This window comes from Elephas maximus, chromosome 2 (genome assembly GCF_024166365.1).
Source record: "Elephas maximus indicus isolate mEleMax1 chromosome 2, mEleMax1 primary haplotype, whole genome shotgun sequence".
NCBI lineage: Eukaryota > Metazoa > Chordata > Mammalia > Proboscidea > Elephantidae > Elephas > Elephas maximus.
This window is the reverse complement of record NC_064820.1, coordinates 150,665,210-150,682,228: the sequence shown is the minus strand read 5'-3', so window position 1 is coordinate 150,682,228 and position 17,019 is coordinate 150,665,210. Positions and strand designations below refer to the sequence as shown.

The window sequence follows — 17,019 nt, the reverse complement described above, 5'->3', positions numbered from 1 at the left end:
TATAATGGGCATCTTTGTATCTTAATTTTTATTTATGTTCCTGATTATTTCCTTAGAACATATTTCTAGAATAAGAACTACTTGGTTAAAGGGTATGTACATTTTAAGACTCCTGACACACATGCCAAGTTGCCCTCCAGAACAGTTATACCAGCTTATGCTCCTATCAGCAATATACAAGATTTATGTATTGTTTGGAGTCCCTTGGCTTTGCTTAAGTCTTGGTAAACCAAAAACCAAACCCATTGTTGTCAAGTCAATTCCAACTCATAGTGACCCTATAGGACAGAGTAGAGCTGCCCCATAGGGTTTCCAAGGCTGTAAATCTTTACAGAAGCAGACTGCCACATCTTTCCCCTGTGGAGTGGCTGCTGGGTTCCAACCGCTGACTTTTCGGTTAGCAGCCGAGCACTTAACCACACAGGTACAAAACAAATCAGTAACATTGCAAAATTTTGCTCTAATTATTAGGTTCAGGTTCAAAATACATAAAAGGAGTAATGAAAAGGCCTAGCTGACTATTGTTAAGTCCATTTCTATTGGCGTGTTTAAGGTCAAAAGGAAAACAACATATACATGGTTTTCTTTTTAAAAAATTTTTATTGTGCTTTTAGTGAAAGTTTATACATCATCAGTCTGTCATACAAAAATTTGTATACACCTTGCTATATACTCCTAGTTGCTCTCCCTCTAATGAGACAGCACACTCCTTCTTTCTACCCTGTATTCCTATGTCCATTCAGCCAACTTCTGTCCTCCTCTGCTCTCTAATCCCCCCTCTAGACAGGAGCTGCCCACTTAATCTCATGTGTCTGCTTGAACCAAGAAGCTCACTCCTCACCAGTATCATTTTCTGTTTTATAGTCCAGTCCAATCCCTGTCTGAAGAATTGGCTTTGGGAATGGTTCCAGCCTCAGGCTAAGAGAAGGTCTGGGGACCATGACCTCCAGGGTCCTTCTAGTCTCTGTCAGATCATTAAGTCTGGTCTTTTTACGAGAGTTTGAGGTCTGCATCCCACTGCTCTACTGCTCTATCAGGGATTCTCTGTTGTGTTCCCTATCAGGGCAGTCATCGGTTATAGCCAGGCACCATCTAGTTCTTCTGGTCTCAGGCTGATGTAGTCTCTGATTTATGTGGCCATTTCTGTCTCTTGGGCTCATAAGTACCTTGTGTCTTTGGTGTTTTTCATTCTCCTTTGATCCAGGTGGGTTGAGACCAATTGATGGCGTGGTTTTTTCAAGTTGAATGTGGTTAGAATCTTTTACTCAGGCTCAAAGTGTTTTTAATTTTTTGTCCTTTGAGCTCATGTTGCCCAGATGTGCTGTGGTGGTTCCAAATACCAGCTCCACAATCCTTGACCATGTCTTGCCCACAATAACTTGGAATAAATGTGAAACAGAGGTCTGAGTGCCCACCGGAGAGTGTCCAAACGCAGCTAGCCTGTGAGAAGATCAGGCATGGGCAGTCAACCTAACTGCCCTTCGTTCCCTTCAGCACAGTAAGACTGGAGAGGCCAACAGTGCTGTGATCAGCTCATCTTTTTGCTATAGGTATGGAATACGTAAGATGCCAGGTTCACCTCCTCCGTCCCCTCCCCACCAGCCAGTACCTCCATCCCAGGGGTAACAATTTTCCCAAAATAGCATAGTCAGTTTTCCTTTCTTTTTATCATGGCCTTTTCTATGGGTCCTGTGTACTATGGCATTTGTCTTCTGTATGTGTCCTTGACCTACATGGCAAGTAAATACTTTTTAAAAGTTCCCCATTTTATAGGTCTAAAGGAAGAGAAGTCTAAAGAATATGTGGGCTCAGGGTCTTATCCCAACATTATTCCTAAAAAGACATTTGGGCTTCACCCCAAATGAAGCCCTGGGAGTGAGCTGTCCCACTCTTCTGGTTCTATTGCATGTACCATAAGCAGTGGTTGATTAGGTCTTTTTTTTTTTTTTTTTTTAAGAAGAGTTACTGTCTTGTTTTTATTAGATTTAGGCTGATGCTCAACTGGTGTCTTTAAACATATGGTAAGTGACAATACAATGTAGAGGTCAGGGATGTGCTGGGTGTAAGAGGCAAGTGGCTTGGAATTTGAGTGGCCACTGATGATCCACAAAGGAGAACAATGAGGGCCACTCATTCGCTCACCTCCCATGTATCCACTCATTCCATAGAACGTTTATGGCATCCTTTCTGCATCCTTTCTGTGACTGTGTTTTGAATGTTTGCATGGTGTCTTAATGTCTTTGAAGAACTTCACATAACATGCAGCTCAGCAAGATTAACCTAAGGCAATGGGGCAGGGAGGGAAGGGGACAAGGGAATCTAATCCTTTCTTTGGACAAAGTGGGCCTCGAGGGAGGCTGTGGAGTAGTAGTAGTAGTAGCAGATAGAGCCTGGTTTCTGAGATTTTGCCCCTGAGGAGTCAAGGATTGGGTAGAATAGTTCAGAAAAAGGGGATGGCAGCATGTGGGCCTGCCTGGGATTAAGGAGTAATGGCCTCACCTTCCGTGTGACTGTCTTCCAGAGGTGGTCTCCTTTGGGCTGAAAAACAGTGACATAGGGTTTCATGTTCCTGCCCCTAACATATCACATCAAAATCAGGTATCCTTTTGTTGCTTTGGAGACCCAGATTTGGGAGAGTGAGGGGTACAGTGTCTTATATGTTGTTCTTTTTTAGAAAAAGTTATTATAAAAAATATATAACTGAACATTTGCCAATTCAACATTTTTCAGGTGTACAATTTAGTGATATCAGTTACCTTAGTTATGTTGTGCAACCATTACTCATAATTGTTGTCAAATTTCTCATCACCATAAACAGAAACTCAGTGCTCGCTAAACAATGACTCCTCCTTTCCCTGTCCCTCCCACCCCTGGTCACCACTAATAAACTTTGATCTCGACACATTTGCCTATTGTTATTTCATATAAGAGGGATCATACAGTATTCGTATTTTTGTGATTGACTTATTTCATTCAACATAATGTTTTCAACATTCATTCATGGTATAGTATGTAGCAGGAATTCATTTCTTTTTATGGGTTAAGTAGTATTTAACCCATAAATGGGTTAAATGGTTAAATGGTGAGGTTTTTTTCAAGAAGTGATCTGGATTGTGGTTCAACGGAGGACTATGTAGAGCCTAGGAAGAGAGCCCACTATTTAGCCATCCACCAATCTCCCATTAAGGTGCAGCTGGTTTGACTGAGCTGGTCTGGGGTCAACTTGTCTGGGCTTAGAGTATATCAGGCTTGAAATCCAGACTGGGGATCACCATTGGTACGGAATGTTTTATGAATGTTCGTAGAGGAGGTGGGAGTTGGTGTTGTGGAGGCCTCTTTGCTAAGGATTAAACACAGGAGTGGTAAAGCCAGGTTGCATTGGGAGATCCTGACTCCAGCACTTAATAGGTGTATGGGGAATTCATTTAACCTCTGTGATCCTCAGTTTTCGTATCCATGAGATTGGGATAATATAACTAGGAAAGAAATGCAGGTAATGGGTATAAGGCATCCATCACAGAGCAAGTACTTAATAAAATGTATTCTTATTATTTGTAGAGCACTTATCGTTTCCAAGACTCTTGTGGATGTGAGGGGTGGCTGGAAGGATGCTGCCCTGATGGTGATTAGGGTTGGTTTGAACATTCATGTAACTGTACACGCCATTTCTTCCTGACTTTAAGCCCCACTGGCAGGATTCAAGGAGGTGGCATTTCTCTCTCTCATGTGAAGTTAATGTATGATTAGGCCTTCGCGCTCAGCTCTAGACAACTGAATTGGCAACCCAGACGTTAGGACTGAGATGAAGATTGGAGGAAGGAAAGTTTAATAACCATCTAAACACACGTGAAGGATCCTTATGCAAAGGATAAGGACCTTGTGTTTTCTTTCCACTCAGGATATGAAGCTAATTTGCAGCTGTAAGAATTCAAGTTAGGAGTGAGGAAGAATTCTATAATGTAAGGATTCTTGAACACACCTTTTTCTTCCCTTTAAGGACATAAAACTTTGTAGGGGTGGTTTGCGGTTTAGCAACAGTTCTTCAGAGAGACCTGCCAGACAATCTACCATTCCTTTCTCATTCCTGAGGCTTCTTTTACAGAATAATTGGGTTGGGTTTTATACTAATGACCTGAAGAAGATGAACTAGTGATTTTCTCAACCTCCCAAGTCTCCTGTGATAGTGAAAAACATTCCCCTTTCATTCTTCAAGTCTCACCTCCTCCCTCCTTCTCCCCTTTGTTGATGTTTCACCTAAAAAGACCTCAATGTTCATATAATATGTTCTCTAGGATCTAGAACAATGACTTGGACACTTAATACCAAATAGAGCTGTGAGGTTGCTTACTGTCCTAGGCTCTCCATGGTTATCAAAGACTGCTAGATGCAAGGCCCTAAGGTAGAGTCTGAGAATTCAAAGAAGTTCAAGTCCCTTAGTCCAGGCCACCATCATCTCTCACCTGATTTACTGCAGCAGCCTTCTAATTAGTCACCTTGCCTCCTGTTTTATTCCCCACATCCATTTTCCACACTGCAGCTCCCCATTGCCTGTAGGATGAAGTCTAAACGATTTAGAGGACCTTGTAGTCCAGACCCTGCTTATATCTCCAGCCTCATCTCACCATCCCTCACTTTTTGTGCCGTGCTGTAGCCAGACTGAATTTCTCAGGTATCCCAGAACAGGTCATGCTCTTTCTTACCTCCAGATATTTACACATGTTTTTCCCTCGGCCTGGAATGCTCTTCCTTTATACTCACTCCTCTTCTGAATAGCTGTGACTCCTCCTTCAGATCTCAACTTAGATCAGTGGTTCTTAGCCATTGTGGATCAATCAGATGAAAATAATAGACTGTCTTGCCAGAAAAGCAAATATGTGCTCTTGCGTGCTAATGGTTTCATATACTCAGGATGCAGGAATCCGTGACTTAAGAGCCTTTCAGGCTGAGCCCACTTGTCTAGCACTTAGCTCACTCTTTATAATTGTGGCTTTACTTATCTTTCCACTAGACTGAATTCCATGAAGGCAGGGCCATGACTCGTTTCCCATTGTGTTCTCTGGGCCTAGCACAGTGCTTGGCATGTCTGGATATGTTTGATACATGTTTCTTGAATGAGTGAATGAATTAATGAACAAATATCTGTAGATCATGTTACATTTGGAAGAACAGGACAAGATGACCAAGCAGAAGGTGGAAGTGACAACTGGCAGACATTCTCTGAAAGTTCATAGCGACAGGTGGCTGGGCCAGGCCTTTTAGGAAAATCCAGGAGAGAGGGGGCTCTTGGGTTGGCTTTAAAAATTGAAGGACTTACAGGGCCCATGTTCCATTTTCTAGAAATACGTTGTCAGAGCATTAGAAGTGAGTGAATGAGCAAGAATCACCAAGCCTTTGCTGCTTTCTCCGCCTCAGGAATTATGGGCAGTGTTTCGTTCTGTGGTACATAGGGTTGCTATGAGTCGGAACCGACTCGACAGCACCTAACAACAACAATAGAATTTCGAGATGTCAAAAGAAAGCCTCCTTTTTTCTCTTTTCCCCTTCCTGTCAAAACGTATTTTTTAAGTGCTTATTATATGCCAAGACCTGTGTTAGGTATTGAGGATGCCACAGCAAATAAGCTTAATAAGACCCCGGCCCTTTTGGTTCTTGCTTGCTAGGCATTAAGTACTAAGTTGTCAGAATTTGGACCAAGTCCTCGAGTTTGGGAATACTTTTATCAAGGTCATTAGTTACGGTCATGTTTAAATTGCAGAGGGACTTGTTAGAAACTGCATGGGGTCTGGAGCTGGGCTGAAGTTCAATCCCAGTGCTGCCTTCTACTGGCTACATGTAAATACCTCTTGGAACTCCAATTCTATGATTTGTAAATAGAAGTAGTATCATCTTAATCCTGGGGTTGTTGTGAGGATTAATGTAGTAATGTATATAAACCCTTAGCAGAGGACCTGGCACACAGCAACAGCTATTATTACTACCATTTTCAGTGTTTGTTTAAGCTGAAGTTTTAGTTTGGTGTAGTCATTTTTGCTGATTCATAAGCGATAATAAGATCGAATTCTATGAGTCTGTATGACTTATTCAGGTTTCCAGTTTCCTACATGGGGGTTCTCTTAGGAGATGGCCGATGTCATTGAGGCCCTAGCTTTTCTTCCACATCATTTTTTTCTTGCTTATTAAAACTATGTGAACTTAACGGAGGAAATCAGAAATTTCGGTGTTGTGTAAAGAAGCAGAAGTATTTCCCAAAGGACTACATTCTAGAAAACTGTGTCTTAACCTTTTCTAGGTCAGAGACCCCTTTGAGAACCTGATAAAAATGATCTGTTGCGTCCTCCCCCCCACACCAAACAAACAAACAATGTACATTTATACAAACATTTGCCTACCATTTCAGGAGTTTCCATTTGTTTACCCCAAAGTTATAAAACCCTAACCTGGCTCGCATGCCCAAACTCCACAGAGAGCCCAGGCTGTATTTTCAGATTCACATGAAAGCTTCCAGATCACTCTGTTCCTCCAAGTAAAGTTGTACTTTTTTTTTTCCCCCTAAATTTAATTTATTTTATTGTTATTGAGAATATACACAGCAAAATATACATCAATTCAACAGTTTCTACATGCATAATTTAGTGACACTGATTACATTCTTTGAGTTGTGCAACTATTCTCACCCTCCTTTTCTGAGTTGTTCCTCCCTCATTAACATAAATTCACTGCCCCCTAAGGTTCCTATCTAATCTTTTGAGCTGCCATTGTCAATCTGATCCCATATAGATGGTTCTTAAAAGAGTACAGTGCTCAAGACAGACCTTTTTTGTTTTTTCCACTAGTTAAGCTAAACTGTTGTTCTGTTTTAAGATGTCTTGAAGGGATGTTTTTGGTTTAACGTTTAAAGATCATCTCAGGGAAATAGTTTCAGGGGTTCATCCACCCTCCATAGCTCCATTAGTCTTATTTTTTAAAGCTCAAGTTCTTAACCTAAGAATTGGTTATCTTTGATTACTTTTTTGTAACCTAATTACCCATTGGACCCTCATTAATGAACCTTCTAATATCTGTTTAGAGAGATAAGTTTAGCTTTGATTTCTTTGTGTATTCATGTTTTTGGTTATGTATCTTGGAATAAACGCAAGAGAGAAAGTGAAAGCCTGGCTTATGGGTAGGGGAGGAATCTACCATATTTTTTCTGTTTCTTCTTCCCCTCTTCACCCTGTCCCTAGGCTCTTTGTGTTGAGGACTTTCACTGGTAACTTCAGACCTTCCGGCAGCCAAAGAGAAGAGAAAATAGAGTGGGGTTTCTGGTCCACCTGATCTGGCAGTGAGGGGAAAAGGCAGGGTTTGGAATTTTTTTTCCCCCTTTCCTCTCTGTTCCAGAGCCCTTCAGATCTAGAACTATGTCAGGATAGGACTGTGGATTGGTGAAGAATCACGTACAGTTCATGCAGCTTGGAGGTGGGTGTCTTCAGCCCACATGCTGTACTGTAGTTTCTTGGCTCTGGTACACAAATTCCACAGAGAGAAAACAACTCTCCCAGCTCTGTTTTCACACTCATATAAGGCTTCCAAATCTCTTATTTCTTGCAGTCAGGCTATCTTTTATTTCAGTCTGCAAAGACACATATCTTCCATCTCTTTTTCTTCTGAAATCAGCAGCTCTTGTTGAATGAGCCTGGCTAGATAAACCTGTGTGTTTTGTGTAGAGGACAGGCTAAAATACAGGGCCTGACTATGGAAATGTGGTGGTGTCGCTGCCCTAGGTCACAGGCCCCCATCCACTTTTTTTTGGACTGTTATCAGGGCCTCCCAACTGGTCTCCCAGCTTCTGATTCTGCTTCCACCCTGCATTCAAAATTTCATTCAAAAATACCCATATGTTGATGTCACTTTTCTGTTTAAAGGCTTTCAATGGTGCTTCATTACCCTTAGGATAAAGTCTACATTAATCTGTATGGCTTACAGGGCTCTGCACGTCCTGGCCCCTATCTATCTTCCAGCTTTCTTGCTTTTTCTGTCACCCTTATGCACCAGCCACACCAGCCTCTCACCATTCCCCAGATTCATCATTTTAGCACTTTCCTCCTTTATACGTATGTTTCCTACATTCAGATCATCCTTCCTCACCTTTGCTGCCTATTGAACACGTCTTCATTCTCTGATACCCAGCTTAAATGTGATTTTTTACTAGGATGCCTTTCCAGACCTGCCAGGCAGGGTTTTTTGCTCCCTTCTCCACTTTTTTGAGATTTAGTATAGTGTAATGGTTACAAGTGTGGGCTCTAGAGTCAGACTCTCTGGGTTTCAACCCCAGCTTGGCCTCTTCCTAGATGTATGACTGTCAATGCAATAAATTACTTACCCTCCCATGCCCCAATTTCCTCGTCTATAAAATGGGTATAGAACTAATAAACCTCATAAGTTGTTGTAAGGATTAAAAGAGGCCACAGTTTAAAGTGCTTGGTATAGAGCCTGGCTGTAATTATCCAAAAACCTGGTTGCCATTGAGTCGACTCCAATTCATGGCAACCCCCACATATGTCAGAGTAGAACTGTGCTCCATAGGGTTTTCAGTGGCTGATTTTTCCAACGTAGATCACCAGGCTTTTCTTTCGAGGTGCCTCTGAATGGACTCGAACCTCCAGCCATCTGGTTAGCAGCCGAGTGTATTAACCATTTGCAGCACCAAGGGCCATAATTAACACTCAGTAAATGTTTTTTTTTGTTGTTGTTATCAGGATTTGTGTATACCTCTACTAAGCTTTTGCCACATCTATAAATATTTTTATATACCTGTGCTCCTTGAGGACAGATGCTATGTCTTGTTTGCTTTGCCTAGCTCTATGTGTAGAAGTTCGCAGTCAATGTTGGTTGAATGAATTATTGCACAGATTTGCCTTCATTTTGAAATGGGCAGTAGGTGGAGCAGGGAATACGTAATCTTGGATTTGCAAATGATCATATGGCCAAAGTTGATGTGGCCTTGATGTCAGCTGGTTTATCCTTTTCAGAGCATGGTTCTCTTCTGCTGCCTCCTGGAGCACAGATAAGGCAAGGAGGCCAAGTGAAAGTTAAGCGTACCCTAGGCACCAAGTTCATGTCTATTTTGTTTTTATTTTGAACTGTAGGTGACATGTCTGAGAGTAAAGCTAAGAAGATTGAAATCAAGGATGTGGATGGGCAGACACTGAGTAAGCTGATTGACTACATCTATACTGCTGAAATTGAGGTGACTGAAGAGAATGTCCAGGTAAACCCAGCCCCCGCTAGTAGCTCAGTGTACTGTACAGTCAGTGCCCACTGTTTTACATGCATTATTTCATTTAACTCTCACAATAACTCAGTGTGTAACTGAAGAGGAAACTAAAGCTCCAAAGAGGCCAGGTGACTTGCTTTGGATCACATGGCCCGAGGTAGGTGAACTGACTCTCATACTCATGCCTGGCTGACTCTGAAACCCATACTCTTAACCACTAGGTTATATTACCTGCAAGTGAGCTTGAACTTCCAGAGGACAAAGTCTTTAACTCATGCCAGTTCAAAATCTTGGTGAAGGAAGAACAAGGAGCCTGGTTGACCTAGCTCTCCCCAGGTTGTCATCTCATCTCAGGGATTTAGAGTATTGGATTGTGAGGCTTTAAAATTTGTTCCTGTTTCAACGTTAGTCTAGCAAATGTCTCTGAGCACTCTTTGGTGCCAAGCACCAGGACTGAGCCTCAGTAGGACTATGAGGTTGTGAAATACGTTGTGCCCTTTTGTTCTTTTCACTGCCCTGCCTTCACCCTCAGCCATCTGGAACCAAAACCAAACCAAACCCAGTGCCGTCAAGTCAATTCCGACCCATAGCGATCCTATAGGACGAGTAGAACTGTCCCATAGAGTTTCCAAGGAGCACCTGGCAGATTTGAACTGCTGACCCTTTGGTTAGCAGCCATGGCACTTAACCACTATGCCACCAGGGTGATGAAAGGGGCCAGCAAAGATAATGCTTCACCCTAAGGTGTGCATCTTTACTATGGGAACATGAGGCATCAGCATCATCTGCAGTAGGGGAGATAGTTGAGGGTGTGGCCCTCTCTCAAGTCTTACAAATCACTGGGCTAAACACAGACACAGGATATGCTGTTTCTTGTTCTTAAAGATCCTTTTATTTAATTAGAGTTTTTTCTTTTTAAAGCACAACACTACCTTAGTTATTTATTGTGAGGCATATACCTCTCCAGAGAACAAAATACCTATTTCCCTTATCCAGACCACCACCCCTTTTTCTAGGATGGAAGTACTTGGGAGGCTGAATTGATAATAGTTCATTCATTCAATTCAGCCCAAATGTTTGAGCATCTGTTACATGCCAGTCTTGGGCACTGTGGTTGTAGCAGTGACTAGTGGTGATTTTCCTTTACCTGCCCTTGTGGAGTCTAGTGGTGAAGAGAGATGTTCATCAAATACACATACAAGTAATGCCTGTGTACAAATTGTGATAAACCCTTTGAAGGAAAAGAACATTGTACAATGAGTGAGAATATCAGGGGAACTCAATTTGAATGGAAGAAGGGGTCTGGGAAGGGCTCTTTTAAGAGATAAGGTTTAAGCCGAGGCCTTCAGGACAAGCAGGAGTTAGCTTAGTATGGTGACTGATACTCATAAGGGGTCAGGGCATAGACAGTGTGAGGAACATTTCATCTGGGCCTGCAGAGCCTACCCATGGTAGAGCTTGTCTTTGTCTCTCGTCCCTGAGACAGTCTCTTGGGTTGTATAATTTCTACAGTCATTTGGTCTAGTCCCCCCATGAAAATGGGTGGGCAGTGCATTGGTTACATACTAGGTCTGTAGTAGAGTTCAAACAGCTGAATGACTTTTGGGCAAAAACAGTAAGTGCAAAGTAATTTAGTATAAATTGAGAGCAAGAGTGTGAGGAGGCTGTAGAATTGTATGATTGGATTTGGGTGGAGCTAGTCAAAGAGGTGAATTCTGAGCCTGTTTTTGAAGAAATAATTTTAGCTTTCTTCTCCCTTCTCATCATGTATCTAATAACATTTTTTTTCTGGTAAAGTACAAAGTGTTTACAAACTTGGATAATTAGAAGATGTTCCATTCTGGGTCTTTATTGCCTGGCTAGATATTTATCTTTGCAACTTCGGCCTAACCCAGTAGTTGATCTCTCTAAAATTAGTTTACAAAATCGATTATCTTAAAGCAGACAGCAGCAGCTAGCCCAATCAGAGGACTCTGGGGAAAATGGCTTCACAATTGCTTTTTGTAACCACTTTGTGGGATTGGTGGCAGGGGGCCAGAGTAAAGAAGATATGCAGGTTCAGAGGACATGCACAAAGAGCGATGAAGCAGGAATTGAATATGATGAGAGACCTGGATCCGACCCTCAGCTTTGCCATTAATTCACAAAGTTCAAAGTTCTCTTATTCTAGCCCTTTGCAGGGTCCCAGTTTTTCTATCTGTAAAGTGAGGGCATGGGATTCAGTGACCTCCTGGTTCCTGCCAGGTCCCTGGCCAGAGAAGACACATACCCTGCCACCCTCTGGCTTGCTTTTCCTGCCTCCTACCAGAGCTTCCCCCACACCCCCACTCTGCCTCAAGGGTCAGTTTTCTCATCTCTAAAATAGTGATCATAATAGTACCCATTATTGGGTGGTTGTAAGTTAGACTGCTCGTGTTCAAATCTTGGCTCCACCATTTCCTACCTGTGTGACCCTGAGCAAGTTATTTAACCTCTCTTTGCCTCGTTGTCCTCATCTGTAATATGGGCATAATAATAGTACTCAAAGGGTTGCTGTGAGGATTAAAGGAATTAATATAGGTAAAGTATTTAGAACTTGTGGCAGGCTGTTTCCCTGAGGAGCACATAGTCTGAAGGTGGAGACAGATGGCTAAGCAAAGGTGGTAGTTGCCAGAATGTAGGTGCCCAGGAATTGAGAATGGCCATTTCTGCCTCGATGAGGATGGTTAGGGCAGCCCTCACTCAGGAAACATTACTTGAGCTGGATCTGGAAGGAAGACTATGAGGTCAGGCCTGCCTTCTCTACCTACTTGTCTATGTCTTCACTGGTTTGAGAGCTCCTTGTGGGGCCTGCTATATTTATCTATGTGTGTGTGGAGTGGGAGTGCATAAAAATGGCGTGGGGGCAGCATCTGACAGCCTCTAACTTCACAAGGGGGAAGGAGAATCAAGATCAACATCCCAAGGCTGATACCTATGAGGAGGAGATCAGACATGCCTCCCCTCTCCACTATCTTTACCAATTCTGACACCAATCGTCCCTCACATGGCACTCTCTACTTCTTGGCTGGGTTTGATAATTCACTGCAATGGCCACACAGAACTCAGAGACAATACTCACAATTATGGGGTTCATTGAGGAAGTAACAGGTTACAACTCAAGCTCAGGTACAGTTCTTCCATTAGGACACCCTCTGCAGGCAGGCTTCTCTCTGGTCCCTCAGCATCTGCCCTCGGGCAAGTGTTACAAAGCTTTTTTAGTTCTACTGGTAAGTGCCCTGAGGCACCCCACTCTGCCAGTAAGCCTCAGCCCAAAGGCACTCAAATCTAGCTCTGTAGGTAGGCAAGCCTAGCTCCACAAAGTGCCCAGAGGCACCCTGCTCCGCTAGAGAGCAGGCACTCAGGTTTCTTGCTACATGGGCCTGGAAGCCCACCACGCAGTCTCCTGCTAGTCTCCAGGTTCTCCTGCCTCTCCTACTGCCGGTTCTCTGCCTCTACTTCTTGCCATCTTTGGTGTTATAGCTGTCTCTCTGTCTCCTGAGTCTAGGAGGGTCTCAGCACAGGGATCCCAGGTCCAAAGGACACGTTCCACTTCTGGCTATTCTTTCTTGGTGGTGGTGAGATCTTCTCCTTCCCATCTCTGGGATGGTTCATTTTAAGCCTATCGGGATGGTAAAACCGACCAATCCCTTCTTAGGGTTCCATAGACCTTTTCTTTATGGTCCCACCCAGTTACTTGTGAGGGAGTTACAGGACCATGACGAGAAAGGTGACACAAAAGCGATCCATTGCATTGCAGAGTGGGGGATGGGGCAGCATGTGCAAGGGGCACACAACATACAACCTTCAAGGAACTGTGTGTTGTTCTGAGTCAATGTGGTATACCAATCTTGGGGGAAAATAAAACAAAAGTTTGAGAAGAGGAGAGTTTGGATTGAAATGTGGATTTATGCTCTCTGTGTCTGCTGAAGCAGTGCTCACAATTTGTCTGCAAAGGCAATATTTGTTGAGGATTTGGTGCAATGAGAAGAGCATGGAGGCACTGGGGCGCTCATAAAAGCCTAAAGGGCAGGGTCAGAGACTTGGGCTTGGTTACATGGCCTATGGGCCTGCACCTGTAATGTCTTCCTGGCCACACGTACCTTGCGGAGACCATGAGTTGCTTTCCATGGTGGAGGTGGGTGGTGATGACAACGATCACAGCTGACACTTAATAAAGTCATTGTCAACTAAGCATGACAATCACTTCATAGGCATTATTTCATTTAATTTTCATAGCCACCCAATGGCGTGTACCAATATGATCCCTGTTTTACTGATGCTCAAAGGGGTGAATAACCTGTCTAAGGTTACACAGGTAATAAGTGATTGAGCTAGGATTTGAACTCAGCTCTCTCCAACTCACTATGCTCTGTACTTGTGGTGAACTCTAGTTTCTCATTAAATAAATGATCAGAATTTTTATTTTAGCTCATAATGATAGACGATAATAAAATAATAAAAACGAACATAGCACATAGAACATATGTCAAACTCTGTGTTAACTGTTTTAAATATATTACATTACTTGATCTTCGTAACAAGCCTTTAAGGCAGTACCATTATTATGCTCATGTTACTGATGAGGACACAGAGGCACAGAGAGGTTAAGTAATTTGCTCTCAGTCTCATGGCTGGTAAGCGTTGAAGTCAGAGTTCAAAGTTCACACTTTTGATCACAGCACTGTTCTGAGAGGTCTCCTATTCATCCACACACCTTTCCCTCTCTCTTTCTTTCAACAGATTTTTATTTAGCACTTTTTCTGTGCCAGGTGTTGTGCCCAGCACTGACAGAGATCGAGCCCGCTGAGTGGCTGGGGCAGAAGGGCCTGGGCAGCCCATTTCCTGGCCTCCGGCTGGTGCCCTCCTCTGTGCATGGCCCTGCCTCCCTGAAGTTCCAGGAGTAGGTGCTTTCTGAGGCAGGGCATTTCCTTTTGTTTTTGCTGAAGGAAACAAATTCTGTGACGGGATATCCTCTCCTATGTTTTCATGTTATCCAAGGGAGAGAAAAAACAAGACAGGTCTGTGCACGTAAAATGGAGGGCAGGCCATTTGCAAGCTGGAAGGAACCTGTAAACTCTTTGCTGAGGGTCATTCCAAGGCCTCTCTGGTTTTCTAAGAACCATAATGTTGAAGTTGCAAAAGGCGGGCTAAGTGCTTTTTGATTTAGGAGTGATCTTCCACCCTGTGGGTGGTGCCAGTCAACAGCTTCTTCCCTGAACAAATCTTGTCTTGGAAGAAGTACAGCCAGAATCCTCCTTAGAAGCAAGGGTGGCCAGACTACGTCTCACACACTTTGGCCATGTTATCAGGAAGGATCAGTCCCTGGAAAAGGACATCATGCTTGGTAAAGTGGTGGGTCAGAGAAAAGGGAAGACCCTCAACAAGACAGGTTGACATAGTGGCTGCAGCAATGGGCTCAAGCATAAAAACGATTGTGAGGATGGTGTAGGACTGAACAGTGTTTTGTTCTGTTGTACATAAGGTTGCTATGAGTCAGAACTGACTCGATGGAACCTAACAACAATTTCTTCCCCTGTCTCAGCTTCTCCCATCCAGGGACAAGCAGTACTGCCCTAGAATCCACCAGGACAGTCTTGCTTCTCAGCTGAGGATCTGAGCTTGGCCTTCTGTGTATAATTTTGTTATTGCTGCCCTTTGAGGGAGTAGAGTTTCAAGTAAGATAAGAGGAAATCCTCTCAAACTCTTGTTGGTGTGGGGAGGGGGAACCAAAGACAGTTGCTCCAAGGATGGTTTGTTCTCTTTTCTTTCAGAGCCTCTGGGGATTTGCTTTTGTTCTCATGTCCAGATCCCAGCACCCCATTGGACTGAGCCTCAGTTTATCCCTGAGACCCAGAGTTTGAGGGGTGATTTATCTTCCAGCCTTCAAATCTTCCCCCTCAGCATTTTGACTTCCTTTACTTTTCTTTCTGCCTTCCTGTATGAAGCAAGTAGTGGGAAGAAAAGGGCCTTTGGCTCATAGCTAATCGCAGTGTAAGATCAAAGAGAGGGAAGGAGCAATTAGAGCAACCACAAGCCCTGTTCATTTTAAGAAGTCAGTCTGGAAATGCTTTCAGGCAGGAGTGGACCCAAACAGGATGGGGGGCGTTGGAAAGAGGGAAAGCCTTGTAATTTTTACCTACTAAGTGGGTTTTCTGAACAGTAGGGAAGTTGAAAGCTATGTGGGTAGCCCTGTCCAGGGAGGTTTTAAAAACTGAAAGTATAACCTAAGGAGTGTGTTCAGGAAATATTATTTCATTTCTCTGGCTGTTTGTCACGAGCTTGAGAATTTAAGCACCAAACTCATGGTGAGAAAGAGAGAAAGGAAAGGGAATGTGTGCCTCTGTCGTGACCTCTTCTTGACTTGGCTGGGAATGCAGTTTGGAGGCAGATTGGACTCTCAGAAATCTTCTGTGGGGCTAAAGGGCTGCTGTCCCACCCCTGCCTCTTCTCACACCTAGCCCTTTGGGACTCACCACACCTCTGAGAAGGGTGTATCCTATACAACATGTGATAACTTTCTTCCCCCTGCCCCAGGATTTCTTTAGAATGAGAGATTACTGATTCCTAGGGTGAATAGCCTTCCCAGTTTGCTGGGTCTGAGGGTTTCCCTGGGACCAGGAAAGCCCCAGGCAAACTGGGGTTATTGGTCAATCTATGGCCCTAACTCAGGGCATTGTAGCTGGTGCTGATCAGAGGGATGTCATGGAGGTCATTTGGGGCCTTGGAGTACAGTTTTCCATTCCTGGTATGTATTCAACAAGAATGGTTAATGGATCTCCACTTAGCTAGCTGGTGGAGACTAATCTGCTCCTGGAATCTGCTGGTCCAGGTTGAGCAAGCACACAAGTTAATTGACTTTTCCAGTTTATTGCTGCTTAGTGGAGATGGTGGTTGCCTAGTGGAAATGGAGCTCAGGTGATTAGATTTGGGGCCTGGCTATGTTCATTTGTGTTCTAAATGTCTCAGGAGAGAGTGATTTTATCTTTCTTCTTTCTCAGGAATGAAACAGTGGTTTAGAAAATATACAGGACATGTTGTTAATTTACTGCTGTCCTGCTGGGGATGTAGGAGAATAGAAGAGAGAGGGTGGAGGAAGGGAAGAGGAACATGTTTTCTAGAGCTCGGATGCTATGAAGGAGAAGTTTAAGCTTGTAGGTAGGAAGAGCTTTCCTTGTTCAGAACAGATGCTTAACTGGGGAGTATGTCCACTGATAGTGCAGACTCTGGGTCTGGGTGTTGCGTGTGTTTGTTGGCAGGAATAGTGAGGGATGACCAACCATCCCAGTTTTAGCACCGAAGCTCCCATGTCCTGGGAAACCACTCAGTCCTGGGGAAACCAGGGTGGGTGATTACCCTAGCAGAGGGTTTTTGGCCTGAGCGCACAGAGGTGATGAGAGCCAGAGCTGAGAACTCAGAGCTCTTTTGGGAGAAGTTCAGGGTCCAGAATTTAATCACCTTAAAACAAACAAACAAACAAACAAACTTAGCTCTCCAAATCAAGAAAACAAATGCATCACAACCCATGTCTTGTATATGGGAACAGCCAGAGTCTGGCTGCCACAGTCACTCTCTCTGAGAGCCAGGGAAGTAGTTGAGAGCAAAGGACCCAGACATGGGGGTTGTTTTGGGGTGAAATGGGGTGAAAAGCTCAAAACTACAACAGCTTCAAATCAAACTGTTCTGCTCTGTGATTTATTTCTAAAGTTATTTTTGGAAAGCCACCCTTACCCTCAGACTATCTGCCA

The 17,019-nt window shown here is 43.5% G+C and overlaps 1 protein-coding gene across 3 annotated transcripts in view; it reads left to right on the top strand.

Moving 5' to 3' along the window:
- The window catches only part of KLHL3 (kelch like family member 3), a 135,929-nt gene that overhangs the window by 37,373 nt on the left and 81,537 nt on the right, over positions 1 to 17,019 (top strand). For 2 of the 3 annotated variants that reach the window (XM_049873707.1, XM_049873706.1), the window contains one exon: positions 9,126 to 9,247. In XM_049873707.1, the coding sequence (XP_049729664.1) occupies positions 9,126 to 9,247 (122 nt within the window). Of the gene's footprint in view, positions 1 to 9,125; positions 9,248 to 17,019 lie in introns of those variants that run through there. The other variant, XM_049873708.1, reaches the window with a different exon arrangement.